This window comes from Pan troglodytes, chromosome 3 (assembly GCF_028858775.2).
Source record: "Pan troglodytes isolate AG18354 chromosome 3, NHGRI_mPanTro3-v2.0_pri, whole genome shotgun sequence".
In the NCBI taxonomy this organism is placed as follows: Eukaryota; Metazoa; Chordata; class Mammalia; order Primates; family Hominidae; genus Pan; species Pan troglodytes.
The window spans coordinates 39,893,139-39,917,510 of NC_072401.2; the positions used below are offsets into that span (position 1 = coordinate 39,893,139).

The 24,372-nt window shown below is 42.5% G+C and overlaps 1 protein-coding gene across 9 annotated transcripts in view; it reads right to left on the minus strand.

The window, feature by feature from the left end:
- SMIM14 (small integral membrane protein 14) overlaps positions 1-24,372 on the minus strand; it is a 94,530-nt gene that overhangs the window by 20,261 nt on the left and 49,897 nt on the right. For all 9 annotated transcript variants that reach the window (XM_063808462.1, XM_063808463.1, XM_063808460.1 and 6 more), the window contains 1 exon segment: positions 7,776-7,824. In XM_063808462.1, the coding sequence (XP_063664532.1) occupies positions 7,776-7,824 (49 nt within the window).

Here is a 24,372-nt window from a genome sequence, read left to right on the forward strand (position 1 = left end):
CTTTTGTTTAAAGGATTCTATTAAAAATGAAATACATGATTTTTAAGCAGGGGGCTAAGGGAAGCCTCACTAAGAAGGCACTCTGGAGTAAAAATGTAAAGAAAGTGAGGCTGTCAGTTGTGAGATTATCCGAAAGAAGCACATTTCAGGCACAAGGAACAGCGAGAACTCCTGATTCAGGAGCCTGTGGGATGTTCATGGAGGCCAATGTGGCTGAAGTGGAGTGACCTGGGATTGGTGGTATAGTGAGGTGGGATATAAAAAAAAGATTAAGCTGGGTGTGGTGGCTCACGCCTGTAATCCCAGCACTTTGGGAAGCTGAGATGGGAGAATCACTTGAGGCCAGGAGTTCAAGACCAGCCTTGGCAACATAATGAGGTCCTATCTCTACAAAATAAAAAACAAACAAAATAAAAAACACCTGTGTGGTGGCACACACCTGTGGTCCCAGCTACTCAGGAGGCTGAGGTGGGAGGATTGCTTGAGCCCAAGGGGTTGAGGTTGCAGTAAGCCATGATTGCACCACTTCACTCCAGCCTGGGCAACAGAGTAAGACTTTGTCTCCAGAAAAGAAAAGAAAAAGATTAAATCAAAAGAGTAACAGGATTCAGATCATGTTGGCCTTATAGGTCATAATAAGCTTCTATTACATATTAAATAGAAAACCACTGAAGAGGGCTTTTTTTTTTTTTTTTTTTTGGACAGGTTCTTACTCTGTCACCCAGGTTGGAGTGCAGTGGCTCAATTACAGCTCACTGCAGCCTCAACCTCCCAGGCTCAAGTGATCTCCTAACTCAGCATCCAGAGTAGCTGGGGCATAGGCACAGGCCACCACGCCTAGCTAAGTTTTATATTTTTTGTAGAGACAGGATTTCAACATGTTGCCTATGCTGGTCTTGAACTCCTGAGCCCAAGTGATCTGCCTGCTTTGGCCTCCTAAAATGGGATTACAAGTGTGATCCACTGTGCCCAGACACCACTGAAGAGTTCTGAGCAAAATGCAGATGAAAGCTGACTCTCATTTTGACAGAACCACTCCATCTGTTGTGTTTTGAAAAACGAGAAACAGAAACACAGTGATATGGTTTGGCTGTGTCCCATCCCAAATTTCATCTTGAATTGTAACTCCCACAATTCCCATATGTCATGGGAGGAACCTGGTGGGAGGTGATTGAATTATGGGGGGGCGGGCCTTTCCTGCGCTCTTCTCATGATAGTAAACAAGTCTCACCAGATCTCATGGTTTTAAAAAGGGGAGTTTCCCTGCACAAGCTCTCTTCTCTTGTCTGCCACCATGTAAGACATGCCTTTCACCTTCTGCCATGATTGTGAGGCCTCCCCAGACATGTGGAATTGTAAGTCCAATAAACCCTTTTCTTTTGTAAATTGCCCTGTCTTGGGTATGTCTTAAATTAGCAGTGTGAAAACTGACTAATACAGACAGTTAAGAACCTGTTGCAATAATCTATTAACATACGAGATGATGATGGCCTAGAACAGGGAGGAGGCAGTGGGATAGTGAGAAGTGGTAGAATTTTGGATGTATCTTCAAGATAGTGCTTGCTGATAGATGACTGGACAGTGTGAGAAAAAGGGAAGCCAAGGATGAGTCTCAGAAGGATAGAACTGCCATTAATTGTTATAGGAAGGATCTCAAGAGAAGCAGAAATTCTGAAGATGTTGAATTTGAGGCGCCTTGTTAGACATCCCAGTGGAAATGCCCAAAAGACAGTCATCAGCATACAAGTAATGAGTCATGAGACCAGATGAGATCACCAAGTGAGTGAATGTCTAGAAAAGGAAATGATCCAGGGGCTAAGTCCTGGAGCATTCCAAGGATAAAAGTTAAGAGGTCTGGGGGACAGACAGACGCACCGAGAAAGAAGACAGCAGATAGCCGCAATGCAGCCAGGCACAATGGCTCACGCCTGTAATCCCAGCACTTTGGGAGGCTGAGGTGGGTGGATCACCTGAGGTCAGGAGTTCAAGACCAGCCTCGGCAACATAGGGAAACCCTGTCTCTACTAAAAATACAAAAATTAGGCCAGGCGTGGTGGCTCACGCCTGTAATCCCAGCACTTTGGGAGGCCATGGCAGGCGGATTATGAGGTCAAGAGATCAAGACCATTTTGGCCAACATGGTGAAACCCTGTCTCTACTAAAAGTACAAAAATTAGCCAGGCGTGGTGGCGTGCACCTGTAGTCCCAGCTACTCGGGAGGCTGAGGCAGGAGAATCGCTTGAACCCGCGAGGTGGAGGTTGCAGTGAGCTGAGATTGTACCACTACACTCCAGCCTGGCGACAGTGTGGGACTCCATCTCAAAAAAAACAAAAAACAAAAATTAGCTGGGGATGCTGGTACACGCCTGTAATCCCAGCTACTTGGGAGGCTGAGGCAGGAGAATGGCATGAACCTGGGAGGCGGAGCTTGCAGTGAGCCGAGATCGCGCCACTGCACTCCAACCTGGGAGACACAGCGAGACTCCGTCTCAAAAAAAAAAAAAAAAAAAAAGGAAGCCGCAATGTGACAACAGGAAAAAAATGTGACATGGGAAATATGGAGAAGATTTAGTTATTAAAGGTTGAAACTAGATAATTTCTCAGATTACAACTTTATCAGGAAGAAGCAGAAGGCTAGGAATTGTATGCTAAGTACTAAAAATGGGCCAGGTGTGGCAGCGCATGCCTGTAATCCCAGCACTTTGGGAGGCCGAGGCAGGTGGACTGCTTGAGCTCAGGAGTTCGAGACCAGCCTGGGCAACATGCAAAACCCTGTCTCTACAAAAAATACAAAAATTAGGCCAGGCATGGTGGCTCACACCTGTAATCCCAGCACTTTGGGAGGTTGAGGCGGGTGGATCACGAGGTCAGGAGTTCGAGACCAGCCTGGCCAACATGGCGAAACCCCATCTCTACTAAAAATACAAAAATTAGCCGGGTGTGGTGGCAGGCGCCTATAATCCCAGCTACTCAGGAGGCTGAGGCAGGAGAATCGCTTGAACCTGGGAGGTGGAGGTTGCAGTGAGCTGAGATCATGCCATTGCACTCCAGCTTGGGCAACAAGAGCAAGACTCCATCTCGAAAGAAAGGAAAAAAAAATTAGCTGGGCATGGTTGCGTGCTCCTGTAGTCCCAGCTACTCAGGAGGCTGAAGTGGGAGGATTGATTACTGAGCCTGGAAGGTCAAGGTTCAGTGAGCCCTGTTTGCTCCACTGCACTCAAGCCTGGGTGACAAAGTGAGACCCTGTCTCAAAACAAAACAAAAAACAAACAAAAACACCCCAAACCATATTCAGTGCCAAATGCTAAAGCCCAAATAGATTGTATAAATAAGAACATACAGGCCGGGCGTGGTAGCTCACGCCTGTAATCCCAGCACTTTGGGAGGCGGAGGTGGGTGGATCACTTGAGGTCAGGAGTTTGAGATCAGCCTGGCCAACATGGCGAAACCCTATCTCTACTAAAAATACAAAAAATTAGCCAGGTGTGGTAGTGCATTCCTGTAATCCTGGCTACTTGGGAGGCTGAGGCAGGAGAATAGCTTGAGCCTGGGAGGCGGAAGTTGCAGTGAGCCAAGATCGTGCCACTACACTCCAGCCTGGGCAACAGAGCAAGACTCCTTCTCAAAAAAAAAACAAAAAACATATACATGTATATATTTCTCCATCATTTACTCTTTGGTCTGTGTTTTAACAACATTGACTCTACCTAGCAGCTGCTTCTATGACTAAACGAATAAATGATATTTCTGATATCACAATGATTAAACGCTGTTCTAAAACAATGGAATAACACCTGTGAAAAGGGGAAGAGTAAAAAAATAAGACAATGGAATATATACAAAATACAACTACAGAAATAAAAGGCAGAAATGAACGAAAGCAACCAATTTTAAAAAGTCAGGAGAAGAGAATAAAACGTATTTCTTCAAGGCTTATTTCAATTCTTAAGAAGCCTCAAATTCCCACGATCCTAAAACATATATTTAATTTTAAAAAACAACTTTTTCCAATTGAATAGTAGCACAATACTATCCAATTGAATAGTAGTATCTAAATATAAAGATAGGTACAAAATATATGTTTTATTATTTTAAGAAAAAAGTATAAGCTCACTGGAGAAAATTTAGAATATAAGAAAAATAATTCTATCCCTCACAGTAAACTACTGTTTAACCATTTAAAAGCCTAGCTCTCAGAAAGGATTTTTACCAACTGCTAAAAGAACTGGGGGGAAAGAAAAACTTGCCAATATGCCTAAATGAATGTTCAAAGTTTCACCTTTCTTTTTAGAGTTAGGAAGTGACATTTTACCCACAGGAATGAGTGTATTTGGTTATAGGCGGGGCTGGTTCAAGAGTCACAAAAGCCGCACATGTAATAAACACGTGTTTTCCCACGGGGAGGTTCAATAAAATTATTTTCAACTAGGAAAACAGGTTTTAGCTTTACCTGTTGAGGCAAATATTTGAGCTGTATATTGTAGATTAATGAATGCTACTGGAGAAGTAACATAAAGAAGTCTGGAGGGAGGGAACCACCACCCATTGTCCTAACAATGCACATTTCTATTGCTTTCTTGTCTTGAAGGCATACATATCACCCAAATGGACTAGGTTCCCACAAAATTTCTACTTTAGGCTAGGCACTGCACTAGCTCCCACTTCTCTAAGCTGTTGTATCTGTAGAATTTGATGGGACACCCAGTTCACAAAGTAATAAAAATCATAATGTATAACAAGTCTCTTTACAATTACCTTACTGTGTCTTGTTTTAGTTTCATATATATAATAAACAGGCAGCTCTGCTTCAGAGATGTTACGTATCAGCAACTAACCTACTAATAAATGCAATTTGGCAATATGTAAATAGCCTTAAAATGTGTGAAGAAAACCAGAACGTATCACTCCAAAATATGCCTTTTTGACATAGAAATTATTTTGGAGAAGCCGGGCATGGTGGCTCATGCCTGTAATCCCAGCTACTTGGGAGGTTGAGGCACTAGAATTGCCTGAACCTGGGTGGCGGAGGCTGCAGTGAGTTGAGACTGAGCCACTGCACTCCAGCCTGGGCGACAAAGCGAGACTCCGTCTCAAAAAAAAAAGAAAAAAAGAAATTATTTTTGAGCTGTAGGCAATTAGGAAGTAGCAAACAGAAGAAAAGCTCTCTCTATTCCCCTCTTTTCTGCCTAAAGGTAGGATACAAATTCTCCTTTATACACAACCCTACAGACTTAATAGTCCAGAGACAGCACCAGAGGAGTCTACAAACAAACCTTACTCCATTAGTTTCCTCCCAAATATTTACTTTCCCAGTTTCCTATCCTTGGAAGCCTAAAATCTCTTTCCTATGTTCTGCCCTTTTTCCACAAATGTATTGTTCTTTGTTGAAGATGCTACATAAGCCAGAGTTCTGAGCCACTGCTTTGAGTTACTTTGCATTGAGCTTTCTCCCATGTGATGCCACACACATTAATAAATTTGCTTTTTCCTTGTTCATCTATCTTTTTTTTGTTTTTTTTTTCTTTGTTTTAGAGAGTCTCGCCCTGTCACCCAGGCTGGAGTGCAGTGGTGTCATCTCAGCTTACTGCAACCTCTGCCTCCTGGGTTCAAGTGATTCTGGTGCCTCAGCCTCCAGAGCAGCTGGGACTACAGGCACGTGCCACCACGCCCAGCTAATTTTTGTATTTTTAGTAGAGACGGGGTTTCCATGTTGGCCAGGCTGGTCTCAAACTCCTGGCCTCAACTGATCTGCCCACCTCAGCCTCCCAAAATTCTAGGATTACAGGCGTGAGCCACCGCGCCCGGCAATCTATCCTTTGTTATAGGGTGTCTCAGCAAAGAACTCTGAGGTTGAAGAAAAAATTATTTGTCCTCCCCAACATATGCACACAAAGAATATTTATTCAAGTGTTGTTTATAATAGCAAAAAATATATCAGCAACCTAAGATTCTAGTAAAAGGAAATCATTTAAACGCTGGTGCTTCCCCACAATGAATTATTATTTAATTAATAATTTTTTTTTTGAGATGGGATCTCACTTTGTCATCCAGGCTGGAGTGCAGTGGCATGAACATAGCTCACTGCAGCCTCAAACTCCTGGGCTCAAGTGATCCTTCTGCCTCAGCCTCCCAAGTAGCTGGGACTCCAGGAGCATGCCACCATGCCTGGCTCAATAAATAGTAAGACAAATATATGTTGATATTTTATAAGTAGTGAAAAATAACATATACAATGTGATCCCATTTCTGTAAGTTTATATGAAATCTAATTATGCCAGGCTTCACCATCCTGTGAATGTCATACTTTCCTTCTTGCAGTCTTCTGATACAAGACTGGATTGGTTTAAATACTATTTTACTAGTTCCCCTTAAAGCATCTCTCAAAATATTTCTCAGTATCCTGAAAAAAGATGTGTCACATAATGGCCACTAAGTCTGTCACCTACATATACCATGCAGTATTCATCTTCCTACTGATTCTCACTTTACCATCACTACTGCCCATAAAGCCATGTGGAGAAACTTCTCCACTGCCAAATTCTCTGATGCGCATGTTAATGTCAGAGCCAAAGGAATGAACTCCACAGGCACCCAAAGTTTCCACACATGGAAAAGAAGGGCCTCCCCACCAAGAAGTTCTCAAGTGGCTGGGCATGGTGACTCACGCCTGTAATCCAAGCACTTTGAGAGGCCGAGGCAGAAGGATCACTTGATCCCAGGAGTTTAAGACCCATGTGGGCAACATGGGAAGACCGTGACTCTACAAAAAATTCTAAAAAATTAGCCATGCATGGTGGTGCATCCCTGTAGTCCCACCTACTAGGGAGGCTGAGGTGGAAGGATCACTTGAGCCTGGGAGGTCAAGGCTGCAGTGAGCCATGATCGCACAATTGTGCTCAGTGTGGGCGACAAAGCAAGACACTGTTTCTTAAAAAAATTTTTTTTTTAATTAAAGAAAAAAAAAGAATTCTCAAGCCTGCCAACAGATGCAAATAGATGTTAGGGAGAGAGTGAATGGTTTGCGCAAGCAGCTTTGATGTCCCAGTTACACCTGCCCACAATGCCCTGTTACAGACTTATTTGCCAAGAAAAAAAGACTAGGATATACCCGAATTTGTCAACAGTGGTTATCTTTAACTATTCTGGAAGTTCTTCTATTTTTTTTTTTTTTGAGACAGGGTCTCACTCCAGTCACCCAGGTTGGAGTGCAGTGGTGCGATCACAGCTCACTGCAGCCTCAACCTCCCCAGGCTCAGGTGATCCTCCCACCTCAGCCTCAGGAGTAGCTGGGGCTGCAGGCATGCACCGCCATGCCCCACTAATTTTTGTATTTTTTGTAGAGACAGGGTTTCCCCATGTTGCCCAGGGTAATCTCAAACTCCTGGACTCAAACGATCCACCGGCCTCAGCTTCCCAAAGTGCAAGGATTACAGGTGTGAGCCACTGCACCCAGCCTTTTTTTTCCTTATACTTATTTTATAATATTCTGCAATAAGCAGGGTTTTTGAGGCATGAAAAAAATTTTAAGTTAAAAAATGAAATAGTCAAGTAGCAAATACATTACTGAGAACCATTTTCTTATTAAAGAGCAAACTATGAGAATAATTTCTTTCTTTTGTGTGTATGTGTCGCTTTTTTTTTTTTTTTTTTTTTTTTTTTTTTTGGTAACCACCAGAATAGGCAATGTAAGAATAAATTCTGACAAATATTCACAGGCATCTGGCCTCTAATTCTGCCCCCAATGCCATCCTTTCTCCTGTCTCAGTGGTACTTACATTCCTGAAGACACTCTGTGTCTGTGCAGTAGGACTGGGACTGCCGTAACTACAATGAATAAGAAAGGGAAGTTAGCGATTAGACTTAAACAAAAGTGGACCATAATTATTAGAAAGATCATGTTTTGGCCGGGTGCGGTGGCTCACGCCTGTAATCCCACACTTTGGAGGCTGAGGTGGGTGGATTGTTTGAGCTCAGACATTCAAGACCAGCCTGGGTAACATAGCAATACCCCATGTCTACAAAAAATACAAAAATTAGCCAGGTGTGGTGGTGTGTGCCTGTAGTCTCAGCTATTAGGGAGGCTGAGGTGGGAGGATCACTTGAGTCTGGGAGGCAAAGGTTGCAGTGAGCCAAGATGGCACCATTGTACTCCAGCCTGGGTGACAGAGCGAGACCTTGTCTTAAAAAAAAAAAATCATGTTTTCTTTTGTTTTTTTGAGACAGGGTCTCACTCTGTTGCCTAGGCTGGAGTGCAGGGGTGCAATCCTAGCTCACTGCAGCTTCAAACTCCTGGGCTCAAATGATCCTCCTGCCTCAGCCTCCTGAGTAGCTGGTACTACAGGTGTGTGCCACCATGCCTGGGTAATATTTTAAAAATCACTTTGTAGAGATGGGGGTCTTACTATGTTGACCAGTCTAGTGACAAACCATGTTTTGGTTTTTATTATTATTATTATTATTATTATTTTTTATTATTATTATTATTATTTAGTTTCGCTCTTGTTGCCCAGGCTGGAGTGCAATGATGCAATCTCAGCTCACTGCAACCTCCGCCTCCCAGGTTCAAGCGATTCTCCTGCCTCAGCCTCCTGAGTAGCTGGGATCACAGGCACCCGCCACCACACCCAGATAGTTTTTTTGTATTTTCAGTAGAGATGGGCTTTCCCCATGTTGTCCAGGCTGGTCTTGAACTCCTGACCTAAAGTGATCCACTTGCCTCGGCCTCCCAAAGTGCTGGGATTACAGGCATGAGCCACCATGCCCGTGACCCATGTTTTGGTTTTTAATGAATGCTGTCACAGAATGTATCTTCAAAATCATACACAAACACAGAATACTCTGAGGGGCTGTCTACTTTTTTTCCTACCCAAAATAATTTTCAAATATACTGTGATCTGTTACAACTGACCCATTTCATTAAATAATTTTTAAAAAATCACCCATGACACAAATTCTTGCTGCCAATATATAATTAGGCATCCCAAAGGGAAAGTGCTAAACTGTAGAGAACTAGAAGAGTAAACCTTTGTTAAAGAGATTTTTCTTCTCATTGAAAATTAGAAGCAGATAAAGAAAAAAAAAACCAGATTCTATTTGTAGAAAATGCATCTTTGAAAGGAAGCATAAAGAATCAGTGGTTGGATAGATAAGAAACTAATAAAAGGAGTTACCACAAGGAGTGAAGGTACAATGGGGGAGTAGAGAAGAGTGACAGAAATAGAAGCTGAAGTTTTCAATGTCTGTCTTTTTATATAATTTTAGAATCATGTGATTATCAATTTTAAAAAGAAAGTTAAAAAAGAAAAGTCCCATCTATCTATATTATAAGCCATCCTTTTATAAGCATACAACCTATGCTGAGACCTTTTAGGATGTTTAAAAACGAAAATCTCATAAACCTTAAAATAGAGATGAATAAATAGTAAAGACAATGAGGGGCATATAACTTTCCAAGTTAGTCTTATTACTAACTACACCCTCTCCATTAGAGTAGTAATCCACACTTGGAATTGTTTGGGACGGCAACTATGGTGCAGTAGTGCTTAGATGGTTCAGCATGGCTCTGCAGAATGACAGGCCTAGATTTAAAGTCTGGTTCTGCAACTTTCTTTCTTTTTTTTTTTTTTTTCTTTTCTCTTCTTAGAGACGGAGTCTTGCTCTGTCGCCCAGGCTGGAGTGCAGTGGCGCAATCTCGGCTCACTGCAACCTCTGCCTCCTGGGTTCAAGCAATTCTTCTGCTTCAGCCTCCCTACAGGTGCATGCCACCATGCCCGTCTAATTTCTTTTGTATTTTAGTAGAGATGAGGTTTCACCATGTTGCCCAGGCTGGTCTCAAACTCCTGAGCTCAGGCAATCTGCCCACCTCAGCCTCCCAAAGTGCTGGGATTACAGGCGTGAGCCACAGCACCTGGCCCTGCAACTTTCTAAGTTTCAAGACCTTGGGGCAAGTAATTTAACACCTCTAAGCTTCAGTTTCCTCGTCTGGTAAAATGAGGATATAATATCACCTATATCTAAGAGTACTAGTGAGAATTAAAATGGATAACAAATGTGAAATGCAGTAATGACTCAAGAAATGTTAGCTTTTATTACTGTGCCATACAAATTATGACTTCAACTAAACAACTATTGGAATTAACAACTAAACGAATCATTTTGTAAATTATTCTCTAAGATGATCAGGCTTGCTTTGGTGTATACTACTAAAAGTAGTCCTGTTTGGAGCCAGGCCCGGTGGCTCATGCCTGTAATTCTAGCACTTTGGGAAGCCAAGGCAGGAGGATCGCTTAAACCTAGGAGTTTGAGACCAGCCTGGGCAACATGCTGAACCTCTCATCTCTACAAAAAAATAGAAAAATTAGCCAGGCCTGGTGGTAGTAGACCTTGTTTCAAAACAAAAACAAAACAAAACAAAAAAACTAGTCTTGTTTTAATAAGAATGAGAAAATAGTTTTTTTTTTTTTTTTTTGAGACAGAGTTTCACTTTGTTACTCAGGCTAGAGATGAGTGGCGCAATCACAGCTCAAAGCAATCCTCCTGCTTCAGCCTCCCAAGTAGCTGGGACTACAGATGCCACATTTTTGTATTTTTTGGTAGAGATGGGATTTTATCATATTGCCTAGGCTGGTCTTGAACTCCTGAGCTCAAGCGATCTGCCAGCCTACGCCTCCCAAAGTGCTGGGATTACAGGCATGTGCCACCAAGCCCAGTGAAGAAAACAGATTTTTTTTAAAAATTAATTTTAATGAAATAGAAACAGGGTCTATGTTGCCCAGGCTGGTCTCGAACTCCTGAGCTCAAGCAATCCACCCACCTCAGCCTCCCAAAGTGTTGCGATTACAAACAGTCATGAGCCACCATGCCCAGCCAGATCTTAATGTAAAAATATGCTGTATATCTTAACCCTTTCTAAATATGAAAGGAGTCAATCAAAAAACTCTTACTAAAATTACACATTCTTATTTTGTTTTTAAGATAGGGTCTTGCTCTGTTGCCCAGGCTAGAATGCACTGGCACAATCTTGGCTCACTGCAATCTCTGCCTCCTGGACTCAAGCGATCCTCCTACCTTAGCCTCCTGAGTGGCTGGACTACAGGTGCACATCACCATGCCCAGCTATTTTTTTTTTTTTTTTTTTTTTTGTATTTTTGTAGAAATGGGGTTTTGCTATGTTACCCAGGCTGGTCTTGAACTCCTGGGCTCAAAGGATCCACCCACCTCAGCCTCCCAAAGTGCTGGGATTACAGGCGTGAGCCACCATACCCAGCCTACTTTTTTTTTTTTTTTTGAGATGGAGTCTCACTCTGTCACCAAGGTTGGAGTGCAGTGGCATGATCTCAGCTCACTGCAACCTCTACCTCCCAGGTTCAAGTGATTGTCCTGCCTCAGCCTACCAAGTAGTTGGGATTACAGGCATGCCCCACCATGCCTGGCTAATTTTTGTATTTTCAATAGAGATGGGGTTTCACCATGTTGGCCAGGTTGGTCTCTAACTCCTGATCTCAAGTGATCCACTTGCTTCGGCCTCCCAAAGTGCTGGAATTACAGGCGTGAGTCACCATGCTTGGTCTTTTTTTTTTCTTTCTTTCTTTTTATATAACACTTTCTACAAAGCTTCTGGAATGAACACATATTTTTTAAATGTCAGAGACCCATGCAGAGAATGAAAATAGCATGGTATGACAGAAGGGCAGTTGAGTAGCCACTTTAAATTAGGAAGACAGAGGCAGTGACACTTAAGTGCTATTTACAAGATAGTAAAGATCAAGGGTAGGCACATTTCAGGCAAAGTACATGACTAGGAGGTCCCTAGGTGACAAGGTGCCCTGCCTGTGAGTCGGTATCAAGGAACCAAAAGGCCACTGTGGTTGAAGCGTCTGAGACATGTTACTTAGCTGCTGCATGTAGTTAACCTCAGAACCAAATGCTCTCTACAAAGGCTCAGATCATCACAATGTCATGTTGTAATTTCTCTGACTGCCTCCAACTCTAAGACCTACCAATGTATATAACTTATACCTGTGTGTGTGTGTGTGTGTGTGTGTGTGTGTGTATATATATATATGTATTTTTTTTTTTTTTTTTTGAGACGGAGTCTTGCTCTGTTGCCTAGGCTGGCATGCAGTGCAGTGGCACAATCTCAGCTCATGGCAACCTCCGCCTCCTGGGTTCAAGCGATTCTCCTGCCTCAGCCTCCCAAGGAGCTGGGATTACAGGCGCCTGCCATCACGCCTGGCTAATTTTGTATTTTTAGTAGAGATAGGGTTTCACCATATTGGCCAGGCTGGTCTCGAACTCCTGACCTCCAGTGATCTGCCCGCCTCGGCCTCCCAAAGTGCTGGGATTACAGTCATGAGCCACCACACCTGGCTGGAATACCTATATATTTTTAACACTGTGGAATAGGAATATTTTTTCCATTATATAATATTTGATATATTTGAATACAAATATATTTTAACACAAACGTTAAAATTAGCACTTTGGGAGGCCAAGGCAGGTGAACATGACCAGTGTTTTTCTTCAGCACTAATCTCTCCTCCTTCCACCAGGAGGAGGAGGAGGAGGCTTCCCTTTGATGCTAAGTAATGTACAATTTTTCCTGCTATATGAGTATCTATAGAACCAATTACTCACACACAATTGGTAATTAGAGAAATTATGCCAGTTTAATATGGAAGGTGTGTTGGTTCATAAGTGTTTCTCCTAGGTAAAGGGAGCCAGAAAAGCAGGAGTCAAATTATGCCTTTCAGTAGAAAAGAATACAGTTTTTAGCTCACTGCTGGGCAGACAGGAGCCCTTTCGGCCTTTTTTTTTTTTTTTTTGAGATGGAGTCTGACTCTGTCTCCCAGGCTGGAGTACAGTGATGCAATCTCGGCTCACCGCAACCTCCGCTTCCTGGATTCAAGTGATTCTCCTGCCTCAGCCTCCCAAGTAGCTGAGATTACAGACCTGCACCATCACACCCAGCTAATTTTTGTATTTTTAGGAGACACAGGGTTTCACCATGTTGGCCAGGCTGGTCTTGAACTCATGACCTCAAGTGATCCTCCCACTTCGGCCTCCTAAAGTGCTGGGATTTAGGTGTGAGCCACTGTGCTTGGCCTCCTTTCAGTTTTAAATGAAAAATGAGTGCCTTTGTACACGTACTCACAAACACAATCAAGAATGAAAGAAATTATCAGGAGCCTGGCTAAGAGAAGCAACTTCATCTTAGACCAAGCTATGGTGAGTCTTTGGGACATCTTGCCAAGAGCTGGTGTTGGATCCTGCCCTTCTGTGGCTTGACGGCTACATTCCTCATATTCACAAACAGGCTATGCTCTAGGCTCTGAATAATGAAATGCCGAAGTACCACAACCATATTCCTAGTCCAGGACTTAAGGTTTTTGGCAAAGCAGAGTGTGCTGGAATGTATATTCAATGTGTTGAATTCAAACACCTACGATGGGTAAATCGTAGTCTTTTAAAGCATTCAAAAACCATGTGTCCAGTATCCAGTAAAACAGGAGAATTTTAGTTCTGGGAATTTTGTTTGTTTTTTAAGAAACAAGGTCTTCTCTGGTGCCCAGGCTGAAGTGCAGCAGCACAATCATAGCTCACTGCAGCCTACACTTCCCAGGCTCAAGCAATCCTCCCGCCCCAGGCTCCCAAGTAGCTGGTACCACAGGTGTGTGCTACCACACCCAACTTGAGAATCTCACAGTTTTGATGCAACTCTTAAGCAGAGAGGCCTAATTTACAATGTATCTCAATTTTCTCTTGACTTACTTGGAGAAAACATTGGTACCACTGATGTTGATTTTGTCTACTCCAAAGGGAAACAATTTGTAAAAACAACAATTAGAGAAAAACCAAAGATAATACCCACAGTATCTATAGAAATATAGACTTTAAATATCTTCTATATTATAGTAATGTGGGGATGGGTGCCACATGTGGACAGTTTACTGACAGTAGTTGCTGTCCAGGAAACCATTCATGTTAACACTGATGCCAAGAAAGAAGTAAAAGTAGAGTTCGATCTCCCCATCTAAACAAGGATGGTCGTGAAAGTTCTTGAGGTGAGGAAACTTCAAAATAGCAGAGAATGGGCTGGGCACGGTGACTCACGCCTGTAATCCCAGCAATTTGGGAGGTCGAGGCAGGTGGATCGCCTGAGGTCAGGAGTTCGAGACAAGCCTGGCCAAAATGGTGAAACCCTGTCTCTACTAAAAATACAACAATTAGCCAGGCGTGGTGGCGCACACTTGTAATCCCAGCTACTCGGGAGGCTGAGGCAGCAGAATCGCTTGAACCTGGGGAAATGGAGGTTGCAGTGAGCCGAGATCATACCACTACACTCCAGCCTGGGCAACAGAGTGAGACTGTCTAAAAAAAAAAAAAAAAAAAAAGCAGAGACTGCATAATATGAGTAAAGCAGTAATAGAATAATATGAGTAGAATAATATGAAGTAGTTATTTCTTCAGTGGGAGAAGAGGCAGAATAAAAAGAGATTAAAACACATAAAAGGCCGGGTGCAGTGGCTCATCCCTGTAATCCCAGCATTTTGGGAGGCTGAGGTGGGAAGATCGCTTGAGCTCAGGAGTTTGAGAACAGCCTGGGCAACATGGAAAGACCCCATCTCTACAAAAAAGTTAAAATATTATCTGGATGTGGTGATGTGCACCTGTAATCCCAGCTACTCAGGAGGCTGAGGTGGAAGAACTGCTTGAGCCCAGGATGTCGAGGATGCTGTGAGCTGTGTTTGTGCCACTGCACTCCAGTCTGGACAACACAGTGAGACAGTGCCTCCAAAAAAAAAAAAAAAAGAAAGAAAGAAAAGAAAAAGGCACAAAAAGGGATTAAGAGAATGGAAGACTTGCCACAGAGATATGCTAGGGAAAAGTATAGAATCTAAAATAGTCCAATAGGATATCTAGAAAGCCTATTAGAAAGCCTTGGCAGGCTGGGAACAGGGCTCATGCTTGTAATCCCAGCACTTTGAAAGGTCGAGGCGGGCAGATCACTTGAAGTCAGGAGTTTGAGACCAACCTGGCCAACATGGTGCAACCCCATCTCTACTAAAAAATACAAAAATTAGCCAAGTGTGGTGGTGCGCACCAGTAGTCCCAGCTGCTTGGGAGGCTGAGGCAGGAGAATCGCTTGAACCCCGGAGGCAGAGGTTGCAGTGAGCCGAGACCATGCCACTGTACTCCAGCCTGGGTGACAGAGTGAGACTCCGTCTCAAAAAAAAAAAAAAAAAAAAGAAAGCCTTGGCAGTCATGGGCTTAGGGGGAAATGTAGATCAAAGAAGATTCTAATGACAACAAGTGGACAAATGTAGCTTCCATGAGGAAACTTAGGCTGGGGAAATTCTTCGAAAAAAAATTACAAAGAACAAAAAATCTCTCTCTAGAGTTACTGAAACATACCTAAACAAGAACTTAATTGCTATTCTTTAACATCTGCTCAAGAACCTCATATGTGTTGGAGATGTTCTTCTTTCTCATTCAACAGAGCTGCCAATGAACTGACAAACAGTGAGGTACAAAAATGTGGTTAAAAAATATTTTGTGTGTGGTTTTATTATTATTATTATTTTGAGACAGGGTTTCACTGTCACCCGGGCTAGTGTAGTGGCTTGATTACAACTCACCTCAGCCTTGACCTCCCAGGCTGATGTGATCCTCCCACCTCAAGCCTCCTGAGTAGTGGGGACCACAGATGCGTGCCACCAACACCCGGTTTTTAAATTTTTATTTTTGTGGCGACATTCTCCCTATGTTGTCCAGGCTGTTCTCAAACTTCTAGGCTCAAGGAATCCTCCCACCTTGGCCTCCCAAAGTGCTGGGATTACAGGTATAAACCAACACACCCAGCCAAAAAGTCAGAGGTATCTGGGTTCAAATCTTGTCTCTGTTTCTTTCTTTCTTTTTTTTTTTGGATGGAGTCTCACTCTGTCACCCAGGCGAGGCTGGAGTACAGTGGTGCGATCTTGGCTTACTGCAACCTCTGCCTCCCAGGTTCAAGCAATTCTCCTGCCTCAGCCTCCCAAGTAGCTGGGATTACAGGTGTGTGCCACCAGGCCCAGCTAATTTTTGTATTTTCAGTAGAGACGGGGTTTCACCATGTTGGTCAGGCTGGTCTTGAACTCCTGACCTCATGATCCGCCCACCTCAGCCTCTCAAAGTGCTGGGATTACAGGTGTGAGCCACCGCACCCGGCCCCTGTCTCTGTTTCTAAGGCAAAGTTTCAAACTATGAAAAAGATAAATACAACCTATTATCAACCTTAAATTCACCATGAGGATTAAGTGATATAATTAAATATATAAATAAAATATTAATGTACATAAAGAACTCAGCTCATGGCCCACAGAATGTTTTCACATCATTGCAATATTATAGCTAATATCACGTGCTTAATTAAGAAAGTGTCTTAACAGAACTCTAGTGTTTCCTAATGAGCATAATTTATTGTACATCATCCTAGAACTTATCCTTAATCTTCAATTTGGCCTTTCTGCTTAAGAAGGAAAAAAACCTTTAAAATACCTTAGTCTTTAATATTTTGGATTTTAGTATTATTTATATTGTGCATTTTTCTCTATACTGTCCAACAAAATGTTTTTTAAATATTTTATGCCTAAAAATTTTATATTCTCCCTCTAAAATTCAAATGTTTAAGTTCCTTCTCTATTAATGAGCAGATCTGCCTGTTAACAATGGAGTTTTACACAGTTTGTCTCTTCACTTTAACCAGAACCTGAAATCATATTTTTGTTTTTGTTTTTGTTTTTGCAGGCTACTTAATTATCATAACTTCTTATGATCATCAGAATTAAAAGACACACACACAGATTTCCACTGGTTAACTTTAACTCAGTAGGTGTCTTTTCTTTTTTCGTTTTTTTCCTTTTCTTTTTCTTTTTTTTTTTTTTTTGAGACAGGGTCTTGATCTGTCACCCAGGCTGGAGTGCAGTGGTGTGATCTAGGCTCACTGCAACCTCTGCACCCCCACCCACACCCTACCCCAGCACCAAGCTCAAGTGACGATCCTCAGCCTCCCTCAGCCTCCTGAGCAGCTGGGACCACAGGAGTAGCTCGAACCTCAGGTGCACAACCACCACGCATGGCTGTTTTTGTATTTTTAGTAGAGACGGGGTTTCGCCATGTGGCCCAGGTTGGTCTTGAACTCCTGAGCTCAAGGAATCCACCCGCCTGGGCCTTCCAAAGTGCTGGGATTACAGGCATGAGCCACCATGCCCAGCAAATGTCTTTTCTTTTTTTTTTTGAGACTGAGTTTCACTCTTGTTGCCCAGGCTGGAGTGCAATGGCACGATCTCTGCTCACTGCAACCTCCGCCTCCTGGATTCAAGTGATTCTCCTGCCTCAGCCTCCCAAGTGGCTGGGATTGCAGGCATGTGTCACCACAGCCAGCTAGTTTTGTATTTTTAGAAGAGACGGGGTTTCTCCATGTTGGTCAGGCTGGTCTCAAACTCCCGACCTCAGGTGATCTGCCCGCCTCGGCCTCCCAAAGTGCTGGGATTACAGGAATGAGCCACCGCGCCTGGTCTAGCAAATGTCTTTTCTTAGATAAACTATAACCAACACACTGGAAGAAGAGTACCCTCTGAAACCTAAAGGTTATTATCACTTTGCCTACAGTATCTGTGTTGTTTGGCTTCCCCCATAACTTGTATTTAACTGGATCTTTCCTTTGCAGCAAATAATTCATAAGAGAAAAAAGGGGAAGAAGTGGATTCTTTTTGAATATGAAAGGGTCTTGGCCGGGCACGGTGGCTTATGCCTGTAATCCCAGCACTTTGGGAAGCCGAGGCAGGTGGATCACTTGAGGTCAGAAGTTCCAGACCAGCCTGACCAACATGGTGAAACCCTGTCTCTACTAAAAATACAAAATTAGCTGGGTGTGGTGGTGCACAGCTGTAATCCCAGCTACTTGGGAGGCTGAGGCAGGAGAATCGCTTGAACCCAGGAGGCAGAGGTTGCAGTGAGCCAAGACTGTGCCAATGCACTCCAGCCTGGGCAACAAGAGTGAAACTCCATTTCAAAAAAAAAAGAAAGGGTCTTATAGAAAAAGACCGGCTATATATTCCAGTTGTACTGGTCCACCAGTAGCTAAATTCTACTTCAGTATTCATTTAAATGGCATTTGTGTTTCACCTTTAATTTTTTATTTTTATTTATTTATTTTTGCAACAGAGTCTCGCTCTTTTCACCCAGGCCGGATTGTGGTGGCAAGATCTCAGCTCACCACAACCTCCGCCTCCCAGGTTCAAAATTCTCGTGCCTCAGCCTCCCAAGTAGCTGGGATTACAGGCACCCACCATCACACCTGGCTAATTTTTATATTTTTAGTAGTTCAGGGTTTTGCCATGTTGGCCAGGCTGGTTTTGAACTCCTGATCTCAGACAATCCACCCACCTCAGCCTCCCAAAGTACTGGGATTACACGCGTGAGCCACCGCATCCAGCCGTTTTGTTTTTTTAAGAGACAGGGTGTCACTCTGTTGCCCTGGCTGGTGTGCAGAGGCACAATCATGGCTCACTGCAGCCTCGACCTCCCAGGCTTAAGCAATCCTCCCACCTCAGCTTCCTAAGTTGTTGGGACTATAGGCACATGCCACCACACTGGGCTAATTTTTTATTTTATTTTATTATTTTTAGAGACAAGGTCTCACTGTGTTGCCCGGGCTGGTCTCAAACTCCTGGGCTCAAGCAATCTTCCCACCTCAGACTCCCAAAGTGTTAAGATTACAGGTGTGAGCCAACTTGCCTGGGCTATTATTCTAACTGGTTTTAAGTATTCCGATAATCAGCTTCAGGTCATTCATTCCAAATTGGGGTTTGGAAACATAGTCACAAAACGAGGGAGGCTGTATTACAGATCCAAAGATCTAGAAGGAGCCCAACATGGAAAATAAAACATAAAGCCCCTATAAAAATAACGCAAACATGACCTTCTTTCTAATGTGGCTCCCTATTGTTCTAGTTGTTATGGATAAAGCAGTGAACAAAATGGACAAAATCCCACCATCAATGATAACCATTCTGTAACCATTTTAGTTAATGTGTTCCACATACGTGTACACATTTTTCTAACACAGTATATATGATGGCACATATTTTACAAGATAAGACCCTGAGTTATTTTGCTCTTTCTGCCACACTTACCAATCAGTCACAAACTGATGCCTCCAAATAGCTCAAACTTATCTTTCAATGCTGCACCAGTATTTCATTTAATTTCATCATTTCCAAATTTATATATGAAAAACAATGCTGTGTATATGTTCCTATAAATACATTCTTACACACCTGATTAATCTCCTCAGGGAAGAATTGCTAGAACACAGGTATGCACACTGTAAGTTTTGATACACATAGCCAAACTACAATAGGAGAATTTTTTTTAATGATGAAATACAAATACAGTACGTTCAATTCAAGTCTTCCTGGATAATCACATCTCTGCAGAAGCCCAGTGTTTCAACTGGGAAACCAGCTAGAACCTAATACTACATCTGATCACATTTTGATTAAGTAACATCTCTATGCAGTACTCCATAATGAAAATAATTGGGACTAGGCACAGTGGCTCACACCTGTAATCCTCGAACTTTGGGAGGCCAAGGCAGGTGGATCAGTTGAGGTCAGAAGTTTGAGACCAGCCTGGCCAACATGGTGAAACCTTGTCTCTACTAAAAATATAAAAATTAGCCAGGCATGCTGGTGTGCACCTATAATCCCAGCTACTCAGGAGGCTGAGGCAGGAGAATAGCTTGAACCTGGGAGGTGGAGTTTGCAGTGAGCCGAGATCTTGCCACTGCACTCCAGCCTGAGCGACAGAGTAAGACACTGTCTCAAAAAAAAAAAGACAAACAGGCTGGGCGCAGTGGCTCATGCCTGTATTCCCAATAATTTAGGAGGCCTAGGTGGGCAAATTGCTTGAGCCCAGGAGTTCAAGACCAGCCTGGGCAATATAGGGAGACCCTGTCTCTACAAGAAATACAAAAATTAGCTGGGTGTGGTGGCACACATCTATAGTCCCAGCTACTTGGGAGGCTGAGGTGGGAGGACGGTTTGAACCTAGGAGGCAGAGGTTGCAGTAAACCAAGATCATGCAACTGCACTCCAGCCTGGGTAATCAAGCAGGACCTTGTCAAAAAAAAGAAAAAAGAAAAAAAAAATTTTGTAAAGACTACAAATAATCAGGTTAAAGGCAAATCTAAATATATTTTGAATGTCTAACACTAATAGGTTGGGCTACTTTGCCTAAATGATATGCAGGTTGAGCAACCACTCCAGATTTTCTCATATGCTTTCCCCAACTCTACAAAGCACATTCTGAATTTGAGTTTACTTTATTGAACCAAAAATGATGCAATTTACTGTCATTAAAGACATAACAGTATAATGCATAGCCATACCCTATGAAACAGTTTATTTCAATTATATATAAAAGTAAATAAGTGCCTAGAAATGTGACTAAAAGGTCCACAAACTTAATGTGACCTCTGACAAAACAAGTAATAGTGGCCATGAAGTGGGATGGATGAGTGGGGAGCAATAGAAAGGGACATGTTTACATTTTGCTCCATATTTCTACATTATTTCAGGCTTTCATGGTCTAGATATTCACATATTACTTCTATTATTATTATTATTACTATTATTAGAGACAGAGTTTTGCTCTTGTTGCCCAGGCTGGAGTGCAGTGGTGCAATCTTGGCTCACTGCAACCTCCACCTCCCAGGTTCAAGTGATTCTCCTGCCTCAGCCTCCTGAGTAGCTGGGATTACAGGCATGCACCACCATGCCCAGCTAATTTTTGTATTTTTAGTAGAGACGGGGTTTCTCCATGTTGGTAAGTCTGGTCTCGAACTCCCGACCTCAGGTGATCTGCCCGCCTTGGCCTCCCAAAGTGCTGGGATTACAGGCATGAGCCACCGCGCCCAGCCTACTTCTATTATTAAAAGAAAAGACAGAGAATTCCAATACTATGACACTGCTAAAAAGGAGCCTGACTTTGATTTGCTAATATCAAAAGATTAAAGTGAAGATGTATGAAGTGGGAAAAAAAAAAGTTGCAGAAATGTATTGTCCTGCAAGGCTCCAGGTAGCACCAACCCCAAGGCTTTGATGACCAAAAAGCTTTGGGCAGAGGCCAACCGGTGTGCTGATACAGAAGGGATGGTCCACCCCCTTTGAAACCAAAGAGGCAGCCCTGATCATCTCTGAATCGCTGTTAAGGTCGCTCTTCCCTTGTCATGAAGAATAATGTCCAGATCATTCTTCCCTTGCCTTGAAGAATAATGTACACTTGCAGCCCAATAGCTCTACGGTCTTGTCCTGTAAAATAAAAGAACTCCGACCTCTATTTCTCCTTCATTCCATCCAGTCTCCCTCCCTTTTAGTTCAACATGGCAGTTTCCTGCTGGGGGCTGGTGATTTGATTCTGCAGTTCTCACCCACACAAATCTTATCAAGTGGTTAGTCTACCATACTTTTAGTGTTCTCTTGTGAACTTTCTTACTTTTTGTTATGTGGACAGGCTGAGAATTTTCCAAATCTTTAAGTTGTGGTTCCTTTTTGCTTAATAATTCCATCTTCAATTGGCTTCCCTCTTTTCAATTTTTACTATAAACAATCAGGAGGAACCAAGCCATTCCTTCAACATTTTGCTTAGAAATCTCCTCAGCTAAGTATCCAATTTCATCACTCACAAGTTCTACCTCCCACCCAGAAAACACTAGAACACAAACATAATTCAGCCAAGTTCTTTGCTACTTTGTAACAAAGATTGCCTTTTCTCCATTGTCCAGTAACGTTCTTCATTTCTAAGACCATATCAGAATGGCCTTTATTTTCTACTAAAATTCTGTACATGATTATTTATGTATTCTGTAAGATGGAAGCTTGCTCTACCATTCTCCTCTCTTCTTGCTGAGCCCTCTCCAAAATCACCTTTAATGCCCTTACTTCTACCAACAGTCCCTCACAGCAAATATCAGCTTGTTCTAGCATGCACTTAAAAACTCTTCCAGCCTATATCCATTACACCGTTGCAAAGTCACTTACCCGTTTTTAGGTTATTTGTTATAGTAGCATCCCACTTTTTAGTAACACTTTTGGTCTTAGTTTAGGCTGCAATAACAAATACTATGGGCCAGGCAGCTTACATACAAACATTTATTTCTGACAACTATGAAGGCTGGGAAATCCAACATCAAAGTTCTAGCTGATTTGGTTCCCAGTGTGGGTCCTCTTACTGGCTTGCAGATAGAGGTCTTCTTCCTCCATCCTCACATGGTAGAGAAGAGGATCATCTCTTTTCTGTCTCTTCTAATATGGGCACTAATCCTATCACAAGGCCTCTACCCTCATGAACTCATTACCTTCCAAAGGTCCCACCTCCAAATGCTAGCACATTGGGGATTAGAGAATTCAACATATGAATTTTGGGGGAAAGGTACACAAACATTTAGTCCATAGCATGTATATATACTATGATCCCTTCTATGTAAAACAAAAATATAAACTATATACATACGTATATGCATATTAAATTTCTAGAAGAAGCCAGGCACGGTGGCTCACGCCTGTAATCCCAGCACTTTGGGAGGCCGAGGTGGGTGGATCACGAGGTCAGGAGATCGAGACCATCCTGGCTAACACAGTGAAACCCCGTCTCTACTAAAAATACAAAAAATTAGCCGGGTGTGGTGGTGGGTGCCTGTAGTCCCAGCTACTCGGGAGGCTGAGGCAGAAGAATGGCATGAAACAGGGAGGTGGAGCTTGCAGGAGCCAAGATCGCGCCACTGCACTCCAGCCTGGGAGACAGAGTGAGGCTCCATCTCAAAAAAAAAAAAATTCTAGAAAGATGTGTGTCTATACTTTCCAAAAACAGCCACAGAATTAAAGTCAAACATGCTCTTCTAGAATCTTGCCACTCCCCATTGAGAGGTGAAATCTGGCCAGACTCTGTGGCTCATGCCTGTAATCCTAACACTTTGGGAGGTCAAGGCAGGAGGAACGCTTGAGCCCAGGCTATGGTCAAGCCATTGCCCTCCATCCTGGGTGACAGAGCAAGACCCTGTCAAAGAAGAAAGGAGGAAGAAGGAAGAAGAAAGGAAGGAGGGAGGAAGGAAAGAGAGAAATCTGTTTGCCCTCCTCTTGAACCTGGACAGGCCTGTGACTGCTACACCCAAGAATATAGGAAAGGTGTTATGACTTCTTACACTAAGTTCTCTCCCTCTCCCATATCCTCTCAGGAGGGATGTTCTCCCTTGGAACCGGGCCACCATTCTATGAGGAAGCCAAGCAGCCACATGAAAAGGCCATATGTAGACATTCTAACTGACAATACTAGCTAAGGTTCCAGCTACTCACCAGCATCAACTATCAGACAGTGAGTAACCAAGTTTCCAGATACTTCCTGCCCTCAGCTTCTATGTCTTCTAGCTAAGAACACAAACAATGATCAGCAGACAAGCTGTGTGAATTCCAGACACAGTCTGTCAGCTTAATGAATGGTTGTTCTATGGAACTAAGTTTTGGGGAAATTTGTTATACAATAATAATAATGGGAACAATACACAAGAAACTGTTGGCTGAGGGTGGTGGCTCACGCCTGTAATCCCAGCACTTTGGGAGGTCAAGAAGGGAAGAGTGCTTGAGGCCAGGAGTTTGAGACCAGCCTGGGCAAAATAGAGAGACCCCATCTCTATTCTAAATAAATGAATAAAACGTAACTATACATCCTAAATACACAGTTCAAAATTGGTAAGACCAATTGTATTGCTAATTAGAGAAGGCTATGTGCCTTTTATGTCTTCCAGTGCCTGCATACTGATTTTAAAAAAGGATTAAGATTTGAAACAAAGTAGTCCACTGAAATTTCCTTATTGACTAAAATAAAACTCAAAAGTTAATCACACGATTAAAAAAGCTTTCATAGCAACATGAAAAATGCAAAATATTATTAAATTGAGGAAAATATACATATTCCATAGTATCTAAAAACATATTTCTTAAAAAGATCTGGGAAGATACACACCAATTCATCTAGGAAAGTAGGAAATAAAAGCTAAGTATGGGGAAGGGAGTTCAGCCTTACTTTTAATGTATTGATATTTTTTGAAAACACATATTCATATATTATTTATATAAATAATTAAATATTTTAAAAAGAAAAACAAATATTTTACAAAAGTTTTAACACAACTAGCAAAAATACATTTGCTGCATAGAGAAGTCTCTCAAAGAAACTTTCCAGACACAGATATTTTTCTTCCAGGAAAGGTCCGATGGGCCTTAAAGTGATTTATTTAAGTACAGTAGACATCACAATTTACAGGGCATTCAGGCC